This window comes from Ammospiza caudacuta, chromosome 6 (assembly GCF_027887145.1).
Source record: "Ammospiza caudacuta isolate bAmmCau1 chromosome 6, bAmmCau1.pri, whole genome shotgun sequence".
Lineage (NCBI taxonomy): Eukaryota > Metazoa > Chordata > Aves > Passeriformes > Passerellidae > Ammospiza > Ammospiza caudacuta.
Window position 1 is genome coordinate 34741841 of NC_080598.1, and position 24303 is coordinate 34766143.

General features: G+C 35.3%; 1 protein-coding gene across 1 annotated transcript in view; it reads right to left on the reverse strand.

Moving 5' to 3' along the window:
- The window catches only part of RYR3 (ryanodine receptor 3), a 149606-nt gene that overhangs the window by 59383 nt on the left and 65920 nt on the right, over positions 1 to 24303 (reverse strand). Inside the window, exons 44-61 of the mRNA XM_058807672.1 lie at positions 22334 to 22469; positions 21134 to 21314; positions 20561 to 20666; positions 19912 to 20032; positions 19151 to 19320; positions 18286 to 18506; positions 17836 to 17926; positions 16267 to 16407; positions 14452 to 14633; positions 13447 to 13525; positions 12168 to 12257; positions 10590 to 10739; positions 8967 to 9029; positions 8409 to 8484; positions 8117 to 8240; positions 2603 to 2718; positions 2250 to 2317; positions 1509 to 1630 (exon numbers count right to left, since the gene is read on the reverse strand). Of these exons, the coding sequence (XP_058663655.1) occupies positions 1509 to 1630; positions 2250 to 2317; positions 2603 to 2718; positions 8117 to 8240; positions 8409 to 8484; positions 8967 to 9029; positions 10590 to 10739; positions 12168 to 12257; positions 13447 to 13525; positions 14452 to 14633; positions 16267 to 16407; positions 17836 to 17926; positions 18286 to 18506; positions 19151 to 19320; positions 19912 to 20032; positions 20561 to 20666; positions 21134 to 21314; positions 22334 to 22469 (2237 nt within the window). The remainder of the gene's footprint in view (positions 1 to 1508; positions 1631 to 2249; positions 2318 to 2602; positions 2719 to 8116; positions 8241 to 8408; positions 8485 to 8966; positions 9030 to 10589; positions 10740 to 12167; positions 12258 to 13446; positions 13526 to 14451; positions 14634 to 16266; positions 16408 to 17835; positions 17927 to 18285; positions 18507 to 19150; positions 19321 to 19911; positions 20033 to 20560; positions 20667 to 21133; positions 21315 to 22333; positions 22470 to 24303) is intronic.

Here is a 24303-nt window from a genome sequence, read left to right on the forward strand (position 1 = left end):
GGTATGGTCTCATACTAACCACAGATTTTTATTGTTATCTTCACAATGGTAAGGAGATACTATACTTCCTATAAGATGAAAATGGCAGATAGTCACTTCTCTCAGTGAAAGATGCACAAAGACTTATAAGATATTTCTGCAGTTATACTAGCAGGTACTTGTGCTAGACATCTAACTTCATCGTGTGCCTTTTTAAAGCCACTTTAATAGCCCTAGAACACGTCCTCCTATCTTCATGAAGACCTGAATGACTTTAGAGAAGTAACAGGAGTACTCAGAGAGGAAGCATGAAATTGAAATGAAATGAAGTGACACTTCCATCCCCCTGAGCCTGAGTTGTCCTTCCCAGCTCCTGGAGGACTATCTCGCAGGTTTGTAAATGTCTGAGCGGAGTAAAGCAGAATCTTGGGGACTTACCACTCTTACACACAACTGCTCTATAAGGACTGCCACACACAAAGAAGAAACAGAGGGTAACAATAATTTAGAGAAATGCAAAAATGTGTTGAGAGATAAACTGAAGAGTGGAATCTAGGAAGCTGAGCCCTAGGCCTGCTTATGTAATAACACATAACCTTTACTTTCAAATTTTATATCTACTTTCTACTGGAAAAAGCAGTTAACTCTGGTCAACAAAGTGAAGGAAAATTAAAGAAATCTGAGAAACTGGCAGCTAAACTAAGAAAGCATGACAGTAAAACAGTTTGAAATACTATGATACAAAATTTCCAAAAGAAAGTAACAGTAGCATACCTCAAGGGGAAGGAAAAACCTGGCAGATTATTAAAGTCATCATTAAAACACAATTAAATATTATTTAATATTATTTTCAAATTTTAATCATAGGAAGGAGAAATTCCTATTTTCATATAGGCAGAGCATTGTAAATTAAAAGGCATTTATTTTTAACAGAATTTGCTAGAATAACTTTGTGTCAAATGGCTGGTTGCATCCAAACAGTGAAGAGATGCAAAAATTATGAGATTCCAGTAACACTTGTGCAGGGGCAGAAGTAATTTTGTGTAGAATCTGTATTTCCCCCTAAAAAGCTGTCTCATGGTATTTTTAACACTTTTTTAATAGCTGAAAATTTACATAAGTGTGAGACCATTTAAATGAACCAACATTTAAAAAAGAAAGAATTTTAACCAGAAACTGCCACCCACAATGAAACAAAACCCCATAAGAAACTAAGTAGTTCAACTGCTCACAGAAAAGTTTTTTAGTATTTTGATGTTATCATCTACAATTACATATTGTAAAATAAATATTTATTATCTATACTGAACTCTTTAATTGTGTGTATGTATGTATATATATATATAAAATGAAGAATACAAAGATGAGGAATTTTATTCACTCACTGCCATTCTCATGTAGAATAAAATATTCACTTTCCAGAAAGGAAAAAAAGCTTTTGAACTTTCTGTTTTTCTCTACAATCTAAGAGACCTTTGGTTATCTGAATAAAACTCTACTATGGATAATTTTTTTTTTTTTTTACTTACCTTGCTACCATTTCCTTTTCCTTATTTGATGCATATCCACTGCTACTGAGGATTTTTGATGGAGAAGACAGGAAGTAGAGGCAGTGATTTGTAAAGTATTGATCAACTAATGGTAAAAGAACCTAAGAAATATGGACACAAAATGTATTTTTTACAGAGTACAATGGTAAATGAGGCAGCAATGCTTTGATAGGTCAAAGTTCATACAAAGAATTTTAGTTCCTTAACAACTGTATTTTTTTATTTTAAACACAAACTCATGTTAATTAAAAAGTGAAGTCTTAAAATTGTATTCAAAATTACATAAATAATAAACAGACTGCCACGGAGATATCTGTTTTGGATCCAATAGGAGCATTTCCTTCTGCTAATTAGATGATATATGATATATTAGAGTGATATCATAATGAATATGATATATTAGAGTGATATCTTGTGGCAAAAGATCAGATTAATTTATATATTCAGTGAGAGTATTTAATATCATGTAATGAATAATCTGCCTTTTAAATGTTATGTTCCTTCTCATACAGAAAGAGATATATTGGAGTATTTTGAAATATTTGAATCGAGCAAATATCCTGAGATATTTTTGAAGAAATTTCAAAATATCTGGTAAATTTGATTATTTATCATAAAAAATGGAAAATATATATTTCCATTATGTGAAAAGCAGTCTAACATTATACATTTACATATTCTGTATAGTGGAACATATATGAACATGAAGTAATCACTCACTTTAGCAAAGAATTTTATTTCTTGGTCATGTGGAGATTTTTCAGTTTTTCCACTGGTTACAATGGCTTCTGCAAGGATACAATCAAGGCAAACACAAATAAGAAGCTGTCTAATAATAAATAACACAATTGATCTTTCAGATAGACTTGAAAAATTAGTTTTATTCAAAAATGAAAGAGCAGGAACTGTTTAGCTAGTTACAAATGTTCAATAATTTAATCTGAAAATTAAAAGACATTATTTAAGTTTCTTAAATGCAATAAAAATAGTGATCAATAAAAATGCAAACCTATCAATCAAACATTTAAATTTCAACAATTCTAACTATTTTAAAAACAAAATCTGCAACTTACCTAAATGTGCAATAAACTCTTGAGCAGAATCAACATATTTTAAAATTTTCTTCAGAAATTTAAAGGCAAACCTCTTTTCCATGGATGAAGCATCCAACTCCAGGTCGTTCAGGCCCCTGTTTTTAAAAGGATTAAGAGAAGTAGCATTGATGATGACAGTAGTACAAATGGTACGGTACTACAAAGCATTTCATGCCTTATTTTTTTATTGGGGTAAATTTTCATGAGATGGAGAAAATGACAATGGTAACACTTAATTATCAACTATCTAGGAGGAAATAGAGAAAAATGAACTGACTTTCATAAGAGGTATGATAGCTTATGATTAAAGTATCCAAAATACATGCATCCTAGGATAAGGACTTTAGAGTGCTACCTTATTGCACAAACAAAGCCATTATGCATCTGAACCTACCAAAGTAATGCATTGGTCACTCAATTTTTACTGCTGGCACATTTACATTCCAAGTGCTTGGGAAGTCAGCAGTTGCATCTTTACAAAGTCAGCCTAAGTACTACCCTTTATTTCATTGATCACTGTTAAACTTCATTTTGTCTTTTAATTTTATGAAGGAACAAAGCCAAAATTACTTCAGCTACTAAATGAAAACTGAAATGTAAGTAACAAACTATTATATTATTAAAGTATTTGAAAAATTTCAACAGAATACAATAATTTCTAAAGAGTCATGTATTGTTTATTCTTTAGGATAAATTCATATACATAAATCACGGCTGATCATACAAGATATTAAAGAGGAATAAAAATACACGTGGTTGTCTGGGCCTAGATTTAAAGTACTGGGTTTGATTTTTTAAGTACAAATGAAACTTACATGACCAAAATTCTAAAATTCTTTAGGATCACACGCAAATTAAGGTTGGAAGGAGTAGGTTCAAGGATCAAAATCTCATAATGACCATGGAGATGGCATAATATTTGGCCACCCTCACCATGAAAAAATAATGGTGAAATATTTTCTTATATCTAACTAGAATTTTTCTTGTAACAACTTATTACTTTTGAGGAGTTAGTGTTTGACCTCATTTTCTCTATAACCTTGCATGAAGTAGTTGAAGACGGATATAAATTCTATTGTAGCCTTCTGTTTTAAGATTGAAAAAATCCAACCACTCCTCAGAGCCTTTCCTGGCATCCATCCACAGAGCATCTCAGTGGCCACCCACTTGAGTGACTTTGTTCACAATGTCTTCCTTGGTGCTGGAGAACCAAAACTGGGACAACATATCCTGAAAGAATCTCATAATCCATTAACCTGCAGAACACACTCACTGATAAAGCCTGGTACACAGTCAGCTTTCATCATCACAGGGACACATTTCTGATTCATGTTCAGCTTGCACAATTCAAAGAGCTTTTCCATACATCTGCTGTAAGGCTTGGCTCCCCTATTCCTGGGATTACTCCATCCCAGGTATAGGACTTGGGATTTACCTTTGCTCAATCTCATAAGATTCCTGTCAGCCGATTTCTCCAGACTATCAAAGCACTTCTGAAGGGTAGCCAGAATCTCCAATTCATTGCTAAGGGTTCATTTCACAAATCTGCAAACAATGCTTTCTGTCTTGGCATCCAGGACAAGAACAGGGATTTTTTTCATTACCCTTTTGAAGGCACTTAATTTTAAACATTTTAAAATTCATTCTTTTTTCAAACATACTTGCTTTCACAAGTCATTAATTCTTTCATCTTCATTTCCTTGAAGTTCTCTTTTACTTTTGTTTAGTCTACAGCTTCTTCATAGTCTCTTTATTCCAATATCAAAAGAACTAAACTCTGATTGAGATTGCTATTGGTAAATAGTGGGTGACACCCGGGACATCTAAATGCTTTATCAAGTGAGGAAGTAACTGAGTGACATTAAGGAAAACCTCTGGTTAATCATAAATGGCTACTTCATTTGCTTCCATACAGCCTCTTCAAGCAGTAGCAGATAGCAAGACTCAGCCTTTATCAGTTAAGAGAAAATAACCTGGCCAAAGGACAGGCAGACTACAGAGGAGCTGACCAGTGTGTCAGAAGTAGGGAAGAAGGAAGGAACAGGTAGTTTGAGGCACTGAGGCAGAAGAAAGAAAGGAACAAGAAAAAAGAAAAGTTGCTGGACTCACTTCTGTGGTATGAGAAAATGATCATTTGTACTGAGTCCTTACCACTGCTATGGGAGTAAATTAGGGAGGTAAAATGGAATATTAGATTAGCAGTTTAAAAACAGCTGTGAGAGAAATCCAAGCAAAAAAAGTAAGTCTGAGAGAAGGTTGATGCAGCAGAAATTTTAACAAAAAAAAAAATCTAATAATAAAATATATGCTCTTGACCATGTCAGAACACAGCTAAGAGGAAAGAAATGGTTATAGTCTAGAGGAACAAAGCCAGAGAACCAAGGAAGACATTTCAATCCCATTTTAAACAAAAACTTAGTAGGACTCTAACCTCTTATCTTAGTTTAATTTGTGAGAAAGAATTATTTTAAGAGTTCTAGTTTGTATGCTTTGATGACTCTCTATTAATTTATCACCTGTGAAATTAAATTATTTAGTATGAATTAACAGCCATGTATGCTTGAGAGGCATCTTCTGCTGCTTCACTTTCACTAAGGAGACTAAGTACTTATCTGTATTTTCAGTGAGGTCACTGCAAATATTTTGTTTTTTAATTCATAAGAAGTCCTGGCTCTTAAGAGATTACACATACTTTCCTAAATATTGAAAGATGTTGATAGGCCTGTGAAGTATAAAAAACAATATCCAAAGAGCTTGCAGAGATTTAAAGATGTGGAACAAAATACTACATTGTTTCTAATACATACTTGAGTAAGGCCTGAAAGATTTATCTGTATGTCATAAACACACTAAGTGTTTCAAAAATGTTCTCAGCAAAGAGAAAAACCCAAAAACAGAGGCAGATGGTACACGTAAATTACACATACTGTTCCGCCTATACATTTCCAATTATAAACAATTCCTATGTTTTAATGATTAGTCCAACATTTTCGAGAATGACATCTTGAAATGTGATAATTGCAATGAGTACTTCAAAAGGTTTTTTTAATATATATGCATATATTCATCTGAAGAAAATACTGAAAAGATGATAATCTTGATTCAACCTGATGCAGACAATCACTGCAAACTCTTTGCCCATATCAACGAAGAGTTTGAACATGCTTTTTCAAGTTGATTTTCCCATGATGTAACACTGAAAAACTTTATTTCCTGACCCAAACACATGCAGCTGCAAAATTTGAGCCTTTCCATTGGTGTTTCAGAAGACCATTCATTTGCATTACGTAGACCAGCTTTTCTTATTCAATGGCTCTGAAGCAACTATGGTGGTTTGTGGTGGTTTGACCGGAAATGGGATTTCTGGGATGCTGTAGTCAAACCAATGGGTGCTCAGATTTTAATATTAGCATCTGATGTGGACATTTGGACACGCCTCTGAGAACACAGGCCAAAAGCAGGGCTCCCCCCTGGATGGCTCCTTGGATTTCCTGCGGGAGAGAGTTCGATCTGTCCCCTAGCAGGGGGAGGGGAAAGCCACGCGGCCTGGGAGAGGTGGGCCTGACCCTGAGGGGCCCAAGGGTGGAAGCATGGAAGAACTACTGAGAAGTATTCTCCCCACTCCTTCTGAGAGACAGAGAGAGAGAGAGTCAGAGCCGTGCCTGGGAGTTACCTTGAAACTTGATAAACATGTGCAGCAGCAGGCAGCATGGCTGAGAAGGAGGAAACGGTGGGGGGGGGGGGGGTGGGAAGGAGGCAGAGGAGGCAGCGATGTGTCCATCCACTTGTGGGAGCTTTTAACCCCTTTGTGGACAATGAAAACTTTACAGAATATTAACCCTTCCTAGAAGAGTGATGAAGGTCTGGGCAGAGAGAGAGATGTTGGAAGAACGGAGAAGATGGACTGGCATTTTTTGCTGGACTCCTTTTTGTATAGCCATGGACTGTTTCCTTTTGATACAGAGACTCCTTCCAGGGGTGGCAATGCCTCAGAACCAAGAGGGTTCAGTGTGGGTACCCCTCAGCCCCAAGGGGTGCAAAAAACATGGGGGGGACAGATGTCCCAAAGTTAAGACTGTGCCTTTTTGGAAGGAGACAAGGCATCCTTAAAAGGAACCCTAGAAGCAGCCCTGGTCCACGCGCAGTGGTGAGAGCACTGGGCATGGAAGGAAGATGTCACGATGGCAGATGATCTCCAGGTGGTGCTACGTGTGACAAGAAGGCCATGGCACAAAGGACTCCTTCTCCTCTTGATGAACTGAGGATTGAGTATTCTAAAGGGTGGTGCCAGACCGAGAGTTGGTGATTTGGGAGATGTATTGTATTGGAAATTTGGTGGGGGGAGGAGGAAAATGCTTTTGTGAAGTTTTAATTTTCCTTGTGTGTGTCTTTTTTTTTCCCTTTCCTTTGTAGTGTAGTTAATAAAGTTTTCTTTAATTCCTAAGCAGGAGCCTGCTTTACTTATTCCTGGTCACATCTCACAGCAGACACCAGGGAGAGGGTGTTCTCATGGGGGCACTGACATTGTGCCAGGGTCAAACCATGACAAGGTTATAAAAATATTTAGTGGCATACCTACATTTTGGGTACAGGCTGAGAGCCTACATATTTGGCAGGAAGGAATTTTTCTCTGTAGAACTACAGAAATGTATTTAGAACTGTTTTCTCATCTATAAGAAATATTATTAATTCTTGAAGTGAACAAAGTTACATTTTGAAGATCCAAAAAATGGGTTTTTATAAATTTCTGAGTATACTTTCAATAGAGTAAAAGACTTGAAAGGTAGATAAAAATGAAAATAGCAAAGATCTGACTCTATGCATGTACAGAAAAATTTGTTCATGGATACAATTTGGTTCACAAAAATGCTTAATGCCAGAAAATTGAGGTTTCCTATGTGTTCAGGTGTTTCACATCAAATGAAAGAGGAGAGTTATAGTATAGTAATTCACAATTCCATCATATAAAGCAACATGTTACAGTAAGAAGTCCTCACAGACCAGCTTACTTTGAGACACAGCAATTCAAGTTGCAGTAAAACTAAGGACGTCTGTGCTTTTGATAGAGTAGAAGTTAGCGCCCACAAAGTACAGCCACTTTGTCTTATTACTTTAGAGATCTCAAAGCAATATTTTTTAAAAATACTTGATTAAAAGGCAGTTTTACATAGATATGTTTCAGTATCAGACCTCAGATTAATTTTCCCACGATCCTTACTGACACTGCTGGCTGCTAACTTAGACATTTTAAATTATCCTCTTGTTTAATTACCCTACTGTTGCACTTTTTATTTACTATGATCACATACTTATTAAAAATGTTGCCTGAACATGCTATTTTAGAAGAGTCTGAACATGAGAATAACTCTAATTGATAGAAGACATGCTGAACAGTAATTATGTTAATAACTGCCAGTCTGCAGGGAGGTAAGATTAACATGCTGGTTTGGGCACTGAATGCAAGCAAGCATCTGAAAAAAAGGTGCAACTTACCGAGATATGATTATACCATTGACTTGAAGGAATTTAAACAGCTCTTGTGCCTTTTCACGGTCCCGTGATTTCTCCTTGGCTGTCAGTGTGTCATAAGGTACCAGTAAAGGATGACTACCTCCACCTTTAGTAAGTTGAAAGAACTGTAAGTTTTTCTACTCTAAGATTTATTCTGCTTCATGTACAAAAGGAACTATTCATTTTTATTGTCTTACACTGTTATCTTTCAGATTGTTTCTTTTCCCTCATTCTCCTTGTCTTTTTTGGTGTGATTCGCAGGATTGTGGCTTACCTTTGCTTTCCAACTCCATTTTCTTCTTTTTGGCCCATATATTATGGTAGTTTTCTGCCATTACCTCAACCATTCCCTACATTAGCATCAGAAAAAACAGTATGTAATATTTGGTGATGATTAAAAATTCTGTAACTCTATTCTATTTTCTATATTCTATATTTTCTTTATTCTATATCTATTAAATTCTACAACTCTACATAGTCTTAAGTCTATGCTCTTGCGATACAGAAACAGCATAGTTAAGTGGAATTTCTATATTCTTCTGTTCTTTGAAGTCAGCACAAGCACATGATACACATATTATAACATGCTATTGACAGCCCCTTCCCTAGCTTCATGCCTAATTTTTTCTGGGAACTCAGGAAGTACCAATGGCATGAATAGTGGAAATTTCATGTTTCACTGTAAATAGCATGCACCCTTTCTACAACAGCTTATCATAATGACAGTCACAAATACACTCATAAAACCTATAAAAATTCAACTCATTAATAATAATGAGACTAAATACATTCATTCCTTTCAGCATAATATATGCAAAACACAAATACAAACCTGAAGCTCCCTAGAAAGTGGCACATTAGAGAGATCAAGTGGTGTTGGGCTATACCCATTTCCCTGTAGGGGAAAAGAAAATTAATCTCAGATAAAATAATTTCAGATAAAAGAACCAAATATTCAATTAGAGCATCTCTATTATTGACTTGATTAGACAAATACGATTCCCAATTTTATACTTTCTTGTGGAAACCGTTCACCTATTTTGCAGCGTACTGAAGACACTGGATGATCAAGGGAGTGGGCTTGCTAGTGTGGAAGCATGCAAGTTGCTGCAGATACTTAGATCTCTCTATTCACAATAGATGGCAAGCTGCAAAGAACTAAGCTTTTAGCCTAAGAGGAAACCAGTCATGAGACATACAAGATGTGCCTTCAAAACATGACAGAACCATGTGGGAACAGCCTGAGTGAGCCCTGTGCTAAGGATGAGACAATACAACAAAAAGATAAATTATTTTCTTGAGGAAATTAAAGACTAAGAAAAATCAGGTGAGTAATATATGAACACAATCTTCAACTGGTTTAAGTGAGAAAGCTCCAGTTCAAAAACCTGTCAGAGGTGCATCCAAATGTGAATGGTTACATATAAATCAGTGATTTCAAATGTCTGCTCAAGTTAATTATGTGCTGAAAGCCTCTACTCTGTCATGTCCTTGTCAGGCATCTTCTTGGCCAAGAAGGCGCAACTGTAGAGCAAGTTCAACTGGCTGGAAGCAGAGATTCCAGAGACAGCAGAATTTCTTATAAGGGAGTGAGGTTTGCTGAAGGGATAAGAAATACTGAAGTATTATGTTGTAAAGAGTGCTCAGGGGCCCTTTTGGCGAGCAAATAGTGGCCTGGAGAAGGAATCCAACACAGGCTTAAGGTGCCAGGTGCTGATGCTCACAGGATCAGTGCTGGTGCAAGTGTACGTAAGAAATTAGCTTGTGACACAGTGACACAGCTTTGCACACTCCATCCAGGATTTGTGTCCAATGTACTGCTTCTTAACTCCCACAATATTTATGTACAAATGCGTGTAATTCACCTTGAGGGGTACAATAATAATTCCCCAACATTCGTCATAATTTTAAGCAGCTTTCCTCCTCCAACACATATTGACCAGCAGTCTCAACATGTGATTAAAAAAATCTACAAATGAAAAAAATAATCTATCATCGCCTGAAAATTTTGCCTGTAGATTAAAAAAAAACCAAAACTGTATCAAATGTGCAGTCTAATTTGTCAGTCATAATTATAACCTTAACAAAAGCCCGTGTTAGGCTCTTCTGTTTGAACAAACAAAAAAAAATTGCTATATTTATTTTTTTATAAAATTAAAGACTTTAAATGCTTCGTCTGTTTTCTTTGAATGACTATATTAAAAAGCTTTTAAGTTCTTCTAATATAATTAATATCTATGGTCTCTTATAGCCTCATTGTCTTAAAAGCTTTTTGGAATCCCCCCTTTAGTATGGCAAAGTTTTTATTACAGTGACATGACTTCCAATCTTAGAACTCTACAATTAAAAGTTTCTTCTCACTAAAAAAATATAAAATTGACATAATTGTTTATAATTTATTGGTAAATTAATTAACAAGTCTTTTGTTTTCTAAAATCAAGATGTTCTACCTTACCTGACTAGACTGAGATATGCTGCGAAGCTTTTCATTTTCACGCTGATGTATCATTGCTTCTCCTCCCTCCTTGGTCCTTTCTAGGCTCCATCCCAAGGCCAACATGGTTTTCAATGATTCTCTGGCAGGCCAACGATAAATTTCCTTTTCCTTTGGAGAAATAATGTAAAATTTTTCTGTATTTAGTAAGTAGGCAAAGCACAATAAAAATATTCTGTCCTTCTCTACTAAGTGTCACATACCACAAAATTATAGAAAATTTGTATATTGTATGAGAACACAAAATATAGTTCTTTTTACACAAGAGAAAAGTTTGAAATACCTTCAATGAAAAAAAATATTCTTAGTGGCATTTATTGCTGGGATAAGTGTTAGAAACTTACAGCACTGCAATGAGCCCTGGAGCAATAATGTAGATTGGACCTGGAAACTTATTCATTAATTCCACCAGCAAAAAATAATAAAAGAAATGATGGTACTTGTGAGTGCTAAAAATTAGTTAAACAAGTATGTATTTTCAAATGCATCAAGCACTCAAGACCTTTTTTTAGTCTTCCTGTATTTATATCCACTCACAGATACAGAAGGTTACTGAACTACACACATATTCATATAAACACAGTTACCAATCAAAAAATAGACAACAGCCCATATTCCAACACTCCTTTGAAAAGTAAGTGTTAGAAAAAGCCTGAAAATATGTGGCAAAATTCTGAGTATGCTATATTAAGACTTTTCAAATCAATTAAATAACAGTATTTCAGGTTGTATCATAAACCAGTTGCTCAAAATGACAGCTTTTAGGAATAGGCCTGATTTTTATGTTGAAAAGTTCTAATTTCAGACAATTTAGAAAATTCTTCTTGAACTGCTTAAATAGCAACCAACAATGCTTTGGCTCCTCTCCAAAGATTCCAAAGCAATTTACAAACCTTAGGAAACTCAACATCTAGGAAACTCAACCTCTTTAATCCTTCTTGATTCTTGTAATGTCTATTTTCTGAACAGGAAATATGTGGTGAAGAGGGACATATGTAATTGACTTGTGTCTCCCAGTGAATCATTACAAAAATAAGTAAAAGAATTCAAATTTGCTTCACTGTTCTGACAGCTAGAAGACATTTGTGCCTAGTCAAGAAATTCAAAATACTTTAAATGTTTTTCTGCATTTTCAACTGAATCATCTCCTACACATTTTTTACATTTTTCTACCAGCTTTCTAGAAGAAAAATTTGCCTTAATATATGTTAAATTACACTTTCATTAAGGTCCAGGAGTTTCTGCCAGTCATTCCTCATCCATGGGAGCCTGAAAAAACTGTGCTACTGATACTTCTGAATTCAAATTTGCCCAGGCCTATGAAGAAACAATTAACATTATGCCTAATAGAAGTAAATTATACAAGAGTCAGTGTAAGATTAACTGAAAAATCACTTCAGCGTAAAGTTGTACCTATTAACTGTAAGAATTCTTGTTGGTTCCTCAGCCTGACATTTAACAGAATATATTTGAAATGGATCTTTAAAGCACACAAATCAATCTACTTCATATTGATGCAGCTGAAATTTCCTCTATTACCTTTTCAGCTAAAGTTTTGAAAGGCCTTATTAATGGATGAGTCTTCATATTTTCATCCAGTGAAACACCATATTTCCATCCACTGTTAGTCTGAAAAAGAGAAAAAAAACAACTGCAAACCCCAGTGAAATAAGATGAGAACAATGCTGATGAGTGAGAGCAAATTAAGCAGTTTCCTTTGTCACATCTAGCTGCTAACCCACTTCAAGAGCTGCTCAGTGCCACAGGGGAGGATCTGTGGATGTGCAGGAACAAAACATGTGTGAGACAGAAGGGATGCCACCTGTGAGCAGTGGGTCTCACAACACCAGTCCTGAGCCTAACTTACACTGCCCCTTTCAAGAGGACCCATGCATTCAGACAGCACTGACTGTCCCAAAATACAATAAATATACTGCCCCAGTTCTTTGGGAGGCCAAAGTCAGAAACACAAAGAAGAATATGTAACATTACCAGATCAAGAACTGAAGGATGTAACTAATGAATCCTTTACCTTAAACAAAAGGAACTGAAATTTATGGTTTGAAATTATTCTGTATATATTTACATATGCATAAGTATATGTAAAGAATATAAGTGTACCTTCCTCTACAAATTTGCGTACATAGGCCCTCCCAAACAAGAGAATTATTTTGTACAACTCTTCCATAAAATTGCTATGCATTTGTTATTAATTGTTATAATAAATTATTGAAGAATTCACTGTCTTTTCTTCTAGCTTTCTAGAAATAACAAAACAGAAACACAACATAGTGACAGACCATTAGGAAAATTATAGAGAAATTCAGTACATAACAGGGTTCTTAAAGATAGGAAGAAAGAAAATTTAAAACTACTTATCTGAAATAAAAAAATACATTAGGTTGTATTTCTTAGATCATAGAGCTGCTGCAGTAAAACTGAATCTCTGACTCCCAGTCAAAAAGCACCACTACCAGACAAAGTGATGCCTAAAGAGCTGTATATCCTTACCTAATTTTTTTTTAAAACCCCAAAGAACAAGAAAAACCCACCAAACTGCCAAACAAAAAACCCTCCTCCAACCCAAACAAGACTCTCTCTTTTTCAATCCCCTCAAGTCTCTCCTAATAAATTCTTTGAAAAAGTAACTAATTGCAATGTATTTTCCTAAGCAAGAGCTTTCTTCCACATATCCCAAAATAAATATCTAGACATCGATACAATCTGAACAGTTAAACTGCCCAGTTTCAATTTCAATATTCACCCTAGGAATTATTTACTAGTCCTGGACAATTGCCAGTCTTAAAATAACTCCTACCTTTTCAAAGGCCCATTTATCGTGAGAATGTTCAGCATACTTGCTTACAATGTACTCCAGCTTCTCAGGAAGTACAAGGCTGTAAGCAGAGAGGGCTGTGGTCATTCAATTATAACTTACTGCAGTCTGATTTATGAAAAAAATGTCAGCACCAATCAAAAACACTTCACCTTCAAATGAAGGCAAAGGATTTGGCATGGTAATTCCCTGTTCTTTAAAAGAAATTCCACAAAAAAGGCATAGCTATAATGGCACTTGCAGAGAACCTTTAAGTACATAACAGTCACACTTTTAGCAACTGCAATTGCAAAGAAACAGAAACCTGCTTCACCATAATCTACAGGCAAATGTGTTGGTAATTCTTAATAAAGAATAATGTTAACATGGATGCTTCACAACGCATAATGATGGAAGGATAAGACTTTAATAGCAAGACTGAGCTATTGATCCTCAGTTTTTGAATATAAAGTCTGTATTTTAGAAGCAAAAAATTACTAGGAAAGCCAAATCTATTTAATCATTCTATGTGATCTGCTTATTTTGCCATATTATGTTTTACAGCTCAACTCTCAAAATTAAGTGAAGATTTTATAAAAAATTGGGCTACAGACCAACTGAATCATCAGATTTTTGCAACGTACAAATTGTCATAAGCACATGCAAAATAATGATGGTTTCTAATTTATCTATCCCAAACATTTGAACTATTAGACAACAGGTACATAATAAATATAGAATTTACTATTTCTTCTGCAGACATAAAATGGAAATATTTAACATCTGTTCAGGGCTGAGAAGAATAAGATTTATGTCTGGTAAACAGGACAGGTTTCAGTGAAGTATTTGACAGAAGGAAGCAAAAATCCCCATATTACTTCTGAAAGTCCTAATACCACCAACATGTCAATCACCAGCCAGCTCTCCCTACAGAAGATAAAAATGTTAATAAGGAATGGTCTAAAACATATTTAGGGGAAGAAAACCGCTATGAATTACATGACTCACTTGGATGTGCTGACAGGTTTGGGATCAAAATTTCCTTCTGGATCCACTGAAGTCTGCTTTTCCAAAGTTGACATAATTCGTGTATCTAAATAATCAGGGGGTAAGGCACCAGCTATAGCACTTAGACAAGGCAAAGCCATTCGAAAGAGCTCTGGATCATACTTCTGCAGGAGAGATAGGAACTGGTTGGAAAACCCAACAGAAAAACATGCAAAATGTTAGTGAAATCCAAGCAGCCATAGCCATGTACAAATATTAGAAGATGCAAACAAACAGTAAGTCACATTTAAAATTCAAACATAGAGCAAAATTATTGTTGCATGACATGTATTTTCCATTACATCAACATGATATATTCTAAAGACTACTCAGATTGACATAAGAGTGTGCTGACACTTTGTATGTGTATGCAATATGAGTTCAACTCGAGCTTTCTTCAGGCCATGAAGGCCTGTACAGGGAGGATGAAGGCTTGTCTGACTAGTTAAAAAGCATGATAATCTGTAAAACACTGCCTTAGTTCTCAAATTACTAATTCCTGCAGAATTAGCAGAAGCCATTGCCATTTTGCCTCTTTTTCACCCTGCACTGTTTCATTTTAAAATATGCTCATTAAAGGAAATTTTGATTCACTGTAGTAAATTAATTTCATTATTTTTAATAACATCAAACCTGTAAATAGTTTAGAACAAAAAAGAATGGTGGAGAATACTGTAGGTCAGCAGATCAGATTTACACAACTCTCACTAGCCACCATTGGGCTAACAACCATTTACAGAAAAATAAAAATGTTGTTAGAGAGAGCCACCAGTACTGACAGAAACATATAATGTTAATTTATCTGTTAAAATCTAAGATTCACTAATTGGAAACATTTGATTTGCGTCAGGCACTGCTGACACTCTTCACACTTGTGAAAGCACTAAGAGAGGGGTAAATGTTACTAAAATAAAATAAAAATAAAGCTTAAAAAGCCATTTCAGAGTAATGCATAGACCATTTTTATTCCATATTACAAATCAGAATGCCTAGTGGAGCAATCATCTAAATCTTTAGCTTAGAATAGAACTTACATTCAGTGAGACACAATGAATAGGATTTTTTTATTGTCCTAAAGCAAAAACTGATTTTTAATTGGACTAAATTTTGATCCCAAGCAAGCACAAAAACTGTTTACTCAAGAAGACATATTTTGTATCAGAAATGCAACTTTTTCTTACTGAGAGAAAAACTGAGTAAGTTTAAATGTCCCAATAATACATTTTGCAACTGAAAAAAGGAAAAGTGTTTATTTCATAGTATATTGCATCATATCTCTTCAGCTGGGCAATAGCTGGAAAACTAAAGAAATACAAATATATATTTGAAAACAATCAATGTAAATTTATTCTGCACATACTGACAATTTGATAAGCAAGTACACATATTTATTAAAATTAATTTTATGTCAGTAAAAAGTAATTTGAAATGTTTAGTACAGCCAAGATAGGAGAGCAGACAACACTGACATATTAGTGCAGGTAGAACTAAACGTTATGTGTGTGTGTATATATATATATACACGTACATATCTCCTCGTTAATAGTGTAAAGCTTACGAGTATATCAAGCAAAGATGTGAAATTTCATTGGCTTGGAGAGAATCTTTCAAGATTCAGTGTTCAATTTTTCACTTCATTAAAAGCATTCATTACTGTATCTCCCATATTAGATGAAACGACCCTTAAAACAGGAATTTTCTGATCTTGGCACAGCAAATTATCCCTGTAATGCTTTTATACCCACCCCATAATGTAATGTGAATTGCAGCCATTACCTTATGAGACAAGGAATCAAATATTCCCCAGAAAAGTTTTTCAGTTAAATGTAACTCCTCTTCTGCTGCAATTCCATAGCTTCCCATTCCTGAAGGCAGACAGTAATATTTCCAGCACTGCTCATAGTGATTTGTCAGAAGCTAGATTTTCAAGAAATAAAAATGCTTGTGAAACATTGCTATTTAACAAAATAAAACACTGCTACGCTAAACAGTTACAGGAGTAGTATTATTCATGTCTGTCTCTTCATTTCCAATGGCTCAGAATAATGGCCTTTTTTTCCTTCTTTTTCTTTTTGAAAGAGCAGCAGAGCCAATATTCTGAAAGTATAAAGCCTGTATTATCTCCAGCTCCAGCTGTGGGATTCTCAGTGATTACAGGGAGTAGCAAACTTTCAGAATTGTCACCATGGGAGTACAGACTAGCTCACAGGACAAAAACACAGACAATGAAATGGGTATAAGGCCAGACATGGAGGTTCTCATGAAAAGTTTTACAAATTCACATTGATTTAACTCCTGTCATTTGTAGTTGCTTTAATGTTACTCTAAACACTGCAAAAGACACCTGCAGTACACTCTCCTGGCTCAGCTCTGGAAAAATTGACAGAAAAAAAACCTATCATACAGGAAATCTGTACAGTTAAACAGCTAGTATAGATGATTATGCATATGCACTTTCCATGTAATTTCAAATTTCTACCAGTTTCTTTTGTAGAACTAAAAATTCTTATCCCATAGAAATTTTAAAAATCACATTTAGTATCAGATTAGAATCTTGACATTTTATTTTTTATTACAATTCTGTGTAAGAAAGGATATATATCTCTATATATATATAGTTAAAAACCAGACTGAACACTCCCTCTACACCAGACTTTTAATCAAAAATTATTGATCCTCCAGAGTATGTGATTATGGCAGCTCTGCTTTAAAATATGATAAAATTTCAATTCTTTCAGAAAAAGGTGCAGACTGTAGATCAGGCTGTTTTATCCCAAAAAAAAGCTGAAACAAACCTGACAGAATAGTTCTAAATAAGATTCATTTACCATCTAACAATTATAATTCTATTTTTACAGAACAAAAGAAAAAGAAAACAAAAGAAAAACTAGAAAAAAACTAGATAAAGCTTCAGTTACAGATTACTCAAAAATAAAAGTGAATTTTCTTCCCTCCATCTTGTCTCTTAGATTTCACTCAAAATTTGTTCCTGGACCATGCATCCCACCAAGAGTTATTTTAGTTCATATAGCAGAAGAAGAAATCTCAAGATAACACTGACATTTAAATTGGTACATTGAAATACTCTTCTGCTGAAGCAGCAGGAAAGTCAACAGCTCACTATACAAAATATCATAATCACCTTACTCTTTGCATTAAGCATGATTTCAAAAATATTGCAAACATTACATTTAATTTGAAAGACTACAAAACAATAACATTATTTTCAATTCAGATGTAATTTTACATTGCTTTAGCCTTCCCATTCTGCTCTTAAAAACAAGAAAACAATATTTTCTTTTCAAGTTTTATGCTGGATGCATGTACAGAAAAGAAAGTATTTACCTTGAGAGGCATTTTACAGTATTCATTGAGCAGGGGCACATCAAAAACCAGCCTTCTCAACAGCTGTTGTAGCATAGAGGGACGCAAATGGCTGTAATTTTAAAAAATAGATGTTATCAGCAAAATTCATACAGTTCAATGTACATGAAATAAAAATTGAAGTCAATTTACATATTGGGAGACAAAACACTCATTAAAAATATTGTGAAAAAACAGTGTTAGGTGCTTAAGGAATCTCACTATCTAAGGATATAGCACAGAACGTTGTGCTGCTTCTGAAGCCTCTTAGTGAACAGACAAATCTACATTTCAGTTCTTGAGATAACACTGGTCATTTATTTTATATAAGAATAAAATTGTCTTAGGTCTACACTTCAGGCAACAAAAGAAGCTGTTAAAATACCTATCCTGCAGCAAAGAAATGAATTTGTACCCAGGAATCATACGTACTGGCAAATAGCAAGCAGGCATTCCTCAATAGCATCTCTTTGAGCTTTGGTGAGGGACCGTCCCTTGGATAACCGATATATGGTGTGAAGCATGGAGTCAACCAGAGAGGCATGATGCTCTGTTCCAGAAAAGAGGGGAGCACACCTCTTGAGCAGTGGAAACACAGCTGAGCAAATGTATCTATTTAGTGCAAGAGCTGCCTCTGTGGTGCTTAGAGAAACCTGTATGAAGGAGCAAAAGAGCATTAGTGTCACATTGGATAAAGGTCACTAAATAAGAAGGCTGTAAAACATTAAAAAATGTAGTAGTCCTTAAGTCTCTGAGTGGCTGGGTGCTAATGATGTTTCCAGTATCTACACGAGGACTAAAGTAATTTCTTTTTCAGCAAGAGAAAATTCAAGCCATCAATTTATATTCCATCCCTTGCACCCCTGCACTCTGAACAAACAGCAGCACAAATTAATATGTAGTCTCTATTTTGAAACAAGTTAGAAAACCCCACTAGGTTTTAAATAAGACTCAGCATCTCAATTTCTTCACACACCTGGATTTTCACTGTAAGTATTGAAAACAAACATGAAATAAAAACAATTATCAGGCCTACTGCAGTATGCTCAATGTACTTATTGAATTAATGTAAAGCCTGTATCAAAAGATTTTAAACTACTTTTACACTTTGTACACTGAATGCTTAAATCAAACTTATGCACTATCAATTAATAGTGAATTAATATTGATTTTCTTTTATAGTGAGCCTACAATGCCTTTTATTAAAGACTGTTTTGACTTGAAATTCCAGTTTTCTTACACTTACAGAGCCATTATATCCAACCATTTCATCTAAACTCAATAGTGAAATACATACTGTATCCAAAGAGGCAGAAGCTCTTAAATCTGGTAAAAATCCAACTTCCAGTAGGTGAAGGAGGAAGCTTTGGTCCTTAATACCATAGACACGGTCCAAGAAGAGTACCATGGGTGCTTTATGATCAGGACAGAAACTGGCAGACATATCTGGCTCATTTACTGTGCCATCTACACAAACATACAATGCACTTTTTAATAGTAGGTAACTGATAAAATGAGAAAGACCAAGGTAATGAAACCCATCACAACTACATTTAATATGTAAAATCACATACTCAAAGAAAACTACATTCTTCTGTTTTGTTCTATGCTGAAAAAAATCAGTTAGAACAGAAATTTTTTATTCTTTAGAAACCCCTATTATTTTGCAATTTAATTATTTTTCACTCTTAAATGAAAGCTTAGAAATTAATGGTACAATATTCTACAGATGATTGGATAATGTGGAAATACAAAGAGACTGAGCCAAGTTTAAATATTTTACCTAAGGAGATAATGTCTCTAAAGCCACTGCTGGAGACCAAGTATTGGCCCATTGGTGTGATCCTTTAAAGTGTTTCTTACGTTCTTACATTCTCTGCTCTACAGGAGCAAATATCTGTGCCACTGGAGCAGCTCTAATTGTTGCAGATCTAATAAAAATTTGAACAATTCTCTGCTTACATTCAACTAGCAAAACTGCTCTGTTTTTCATTTGAAGACTAATGTGGCAAAGGACTTTCATAAAAAATAAATGGTCTAATAAAAGTAAGAAGTTACCTTTGTTAACTGTGGACAACTTTAGTGGTATACTTATAATCCCTACCAAATCTTCAGTTGGCACTAGGGATCGAAGAATTGACCTGATTCGGATGGCTTCCCCTTTTCCACTTTGAATAAGCTGTTAGAAAAATTTGTCAGTTAACAAATTTAGTATTGAGGACATAAGAAAGTTTTCCTCAAAATATTTGTATTAATATGATTTTTTTTCAAACACCAGAAGAAAATGTACAGAAATTCAATTTATCCAAGAATGAATGCACACAAAAAGCAGCCCTCTATCACATTCTTATAAAAATTATTTTATGGCTTTCTAGAGAATAATAAAGGGTCAATTTCAGAAGTTATTACACTGGTCACTTAATTTTGCAACACTTGTAGTTCATATTTGCTTTACTTCATAGTAATGTAAAAATTACCAAAATTTTAGATAAATAAAAAAACATAAAGTAATCAAAAGACCACGGTTCTTTATAAACATCTTGCAGCTTGTGTCTACTTAGATACAGCGAGAAACCATAAAGTCTACTGTTTGAAGGGAAGAAGGCTTTGAATAGAGAAAGGTTTAGTGAGACATGTTTACAAATTGTTTACAGTTATGTTTAGAAATCTCCTTACATTTTCTGAGCAAGTGGTAGAATGAACTTACATGCATTTCTGGTGCACAGCGTCCAAGCAAATCTATGAGAGCTGAGTAAAAGGACATGATTGCATTTCCCATGTGCACAGTCTCCTCTTCATCTTCCTCCTCATCACTAAAAAGTTAAAAATAACAGTAAGCATTTTTGCTAATCTACATTTTATAGCTCTTGTCTGGAGCTAGATATATGATCCAGAGACTATTCATCAGACATAATCATCCCTTTGGCTCCAGACTAAAGGATTTTTGTCCCTAGGGTAAGCACGCAGGCTAACTGTAATAGCTGACTTCACATGAGCCTTCTACCTTCCTCTTTTACTTTAGCTTAACTTTAGCTTCATTCCACAGCAGTCTTCTAATTTGTTTTGTCCTTCGGGCTTTTTCTCTCTGTAACTCGTATTCCACTTTTATCTAGCTAATGCTTTATGAATACCATATGACAACTGCTTGTGGTTGTGAATCTCTAATTCTCCCCGCTTGTCTAATGCCCTACACAACAGGGTCTATTATCCACATACTGCAAGCATGATTGAACCAGCTATTAAATTGTCATTTGCCAAACAAGCATTCACATTTACTTACCCTTCTCTTTTATATGCCTGGGAAGGAAGGTCACGACTAGGATTCTCTGAGATCCTGATGGCTTCCTGCATGGCAGCCAGCAAACCATTTCCTCCTTCTCCCCTAAGGTCTGGCCCAAAGCATTCTGGCCGTCGAATGAGGAGCTTGACAACAACACTTGCATTTTCCTCAACACTTTCACCTGAGGACCAAAAAGCACTACACATATTTTCTCCTGAAAGGTATTCTTAAGTCAGAAGAAAGCTGCATTTTCCCCTAATTGTTGCAAAATAGAAATCAAGTCCTCATCCTAAGGCAACAGAGCAGAGATTCCCCTGCAGTCCATGATGCAGACCATGGTGAGGCAGCTGTGCCCCTGCAGCCCATGGAGATCCACAGGGATGCAGAGATCCACCTGCAGCCCATGGAGATCCACAGGGATGGAGAGATCCACCTGCAGCCCATGGAGATCCACAGGGATGGAGAGATCCACCTGCAGCCCATGGAGATCCACAGGGATGCAGAGATCCACCTGCAGCCCATGGAGGAGACCCCATGGAGACCTGCATTAGAGCATGGGGATGCCTGAGAGGAGGCTGTGAACCCGTGGGAGACCTGTGCTGGAAAAGGCTCCTGGCAGAGTCACCTGCAGACCTGTGGAGAGTGGAGCCCACATTGGTCAGGTTTCCTGGTAGGGGAACTCACATCAGAGCAGCCTGTCCTGGAAGGATTGCACCCCATGGAAAAATGCCCCACATTGCAGCAGTTTGTGGAGTATTTTTGCCTATGGGATGGACTCACATTGGAGAAGGTTGTGGAGGATTGTATCCCATGGGAGGGACCACATGCTGGAGCACGGGAAAGACTTGTCTCACAGAGAAGTGACAAGAATATATTGATGTAACCCCTATTCCTGGTCTTCATGTTCCAAGGAATTCCTAACATGATTCACTACCATGGCTGCAGGTTAATCTATTCAATTATGTGATTTGCAAAAAAAAAATTAAGAAAAAATACATGAAGAAATACATTAAGAAAAAATAACTATGAAGATTCAAAAAAAAAAAAAATTACAATAATAAGCATACACAAATAGTCTTGTGTTTTTAATGAGGACAGTATGCACTAACCTCTCTTCAGATTTAACATATTTTGATGGTTAGGAAATTGATTTAAAGGAAACCTTTTGATGGAATCTGGATGCCAAGAAATTAGACTTACTGTTAGCAAAAACTGCAAATCGTAAGAATGACAGGTAACGTTCACCCTCTATTGGGTTCCATCCAATGTCTGGATATCCTTTAGCCAGCAATACTGGACAGCTCTGCAGGCCACAACCTGCCAGGTAGGTAACAACCTGCAATACAGAAGTAATAATTTATTCATATGCTTAGAAATATGTTTCTAAAAATAACTATAAACTAGAATGAGAACAGTATTTTTTTTCAAGATTTTTTATATTCTGGGCAATTAACCTACGAATCTAACAATATAGCTCATTATTTTATCAGTCATAGGGGTTTATTTAATGAAAAAAGGTTAGCACTCTCTGTTTCTGAAAATACCTAATTATATGATGACACAAAAATACAGCAACATGAACAAATGTGGAATGTGAAAAATAGAATAAAATCTTGTATAATCCAGATCTTTTTGACAGTACATACATGACAACCATAATACTGAACAGCTTTAAAATCAGATCAATAACCATGTATGGCTTACTTGCTAAAATAGCAAAATAAAGATTGCATAAAAAGTTTATATAGTGTAATTCTAATTTTAATGGATATGCAAACCATCACAATTTTTCAGAAGAATGATAAATATCAATGAACAGCTTTAAGAGTCTGAAATCAGAAACACTAAAGAATTTTGGTAAAACAAAAATTTCTAACACAACATTTCTTATCAAAAGGATTATCTTTAATTAAGAGAAATCTTTAAGAAATTATGATTAATTTTTATTATATTAAATTGAATTTCAGAAATATATGCAGAATAATTTCCTCTTTCATCTAAAAGGAAATTTGCAGATAACTGTGCATTTCAAATAAAATAAGTAATCATATGGTTATGCAAAGGACAACACATGAGCATGATTATAGCACTTAAAATGGGTAATGACCATGAAGAATCTTCTGTGAATTTGTAAAAAAAGATACAAATTATAATTTCTCAAAATGGCAGGCAGTCAAAATAGATGGCAAAAGGGAGATAGATGAAGAGATTATATTTAGTCATTATCCAGTGTCCTAAGAGAGAAAAAGTTGTGAATTTAGGAAGAATTATATGTCAGCTGATACAGTACACAAATTGCCTCCAAAAGGCTGCAACAGTGGAAAAAATGGGTTGATGTGGAAAACTTGTTTATTGCAGTACGAAGTAAGGAAGTTACTCAGAGCACTCTGAGGAAAAAGTATATAATTCCTAACAGGAATTGATAGTTTTCAAGCATTTATTCAGAAGATAAAGTGAATACATACCTGTGTTCCAGTCACTAGTGTTGTATCCCAAGGATTGAAGTCAATGCCATTTAATTTTTTATTAATGACAGGAGAGAGTGCATGCAGCAATTTTGCAGGTGATAGAGAATTGCTAATACTTCTTAAGAACATACTGCCTGGTAACTATATTGCTGTGCTGTCTCACACCCTTTCCATTCATATTCCTGCCTGTCTTCCCCCAGCTATCCCTGTAATATGCCCATTTATTTCAATTTCACAACTTTTCCTCTCCCACACCACGTACTAATCACAAACAGTCCCACAAGTTCCACTGTCATCTCAGGATCCTGTCATCATGCACAGAGACTTCCCGTGTGCTAAGTTATCATTTAGGTGTTTAACTACTCTCTCCATTTATATTAAACCCTGCTTTCTGTTTTCTGCGCCCCAATGCTCTGCTAGCATGTCTAACTTCCTTTATCTGCTTTCCTCCTCTTCTGACTGTGCACTTCCATCTCTTAATCTGTTTTCCTCCTATGATATACAACTTTTATGTAATTTTTTATATTTTACTGTATTTCCCAGTTCATCCTGCCTCTCCTCACATTTTTCTTTATTCCTAACTATTGCCAATGACTTGAGTTCTGGATTCAGTCTCCCATTGACCCTACCCTTAAAATCCTGTTTCACCTTTCATCTTGAAATACCTGTCCTTCAATTCTCTTAATTCTAATCTCCATGCCC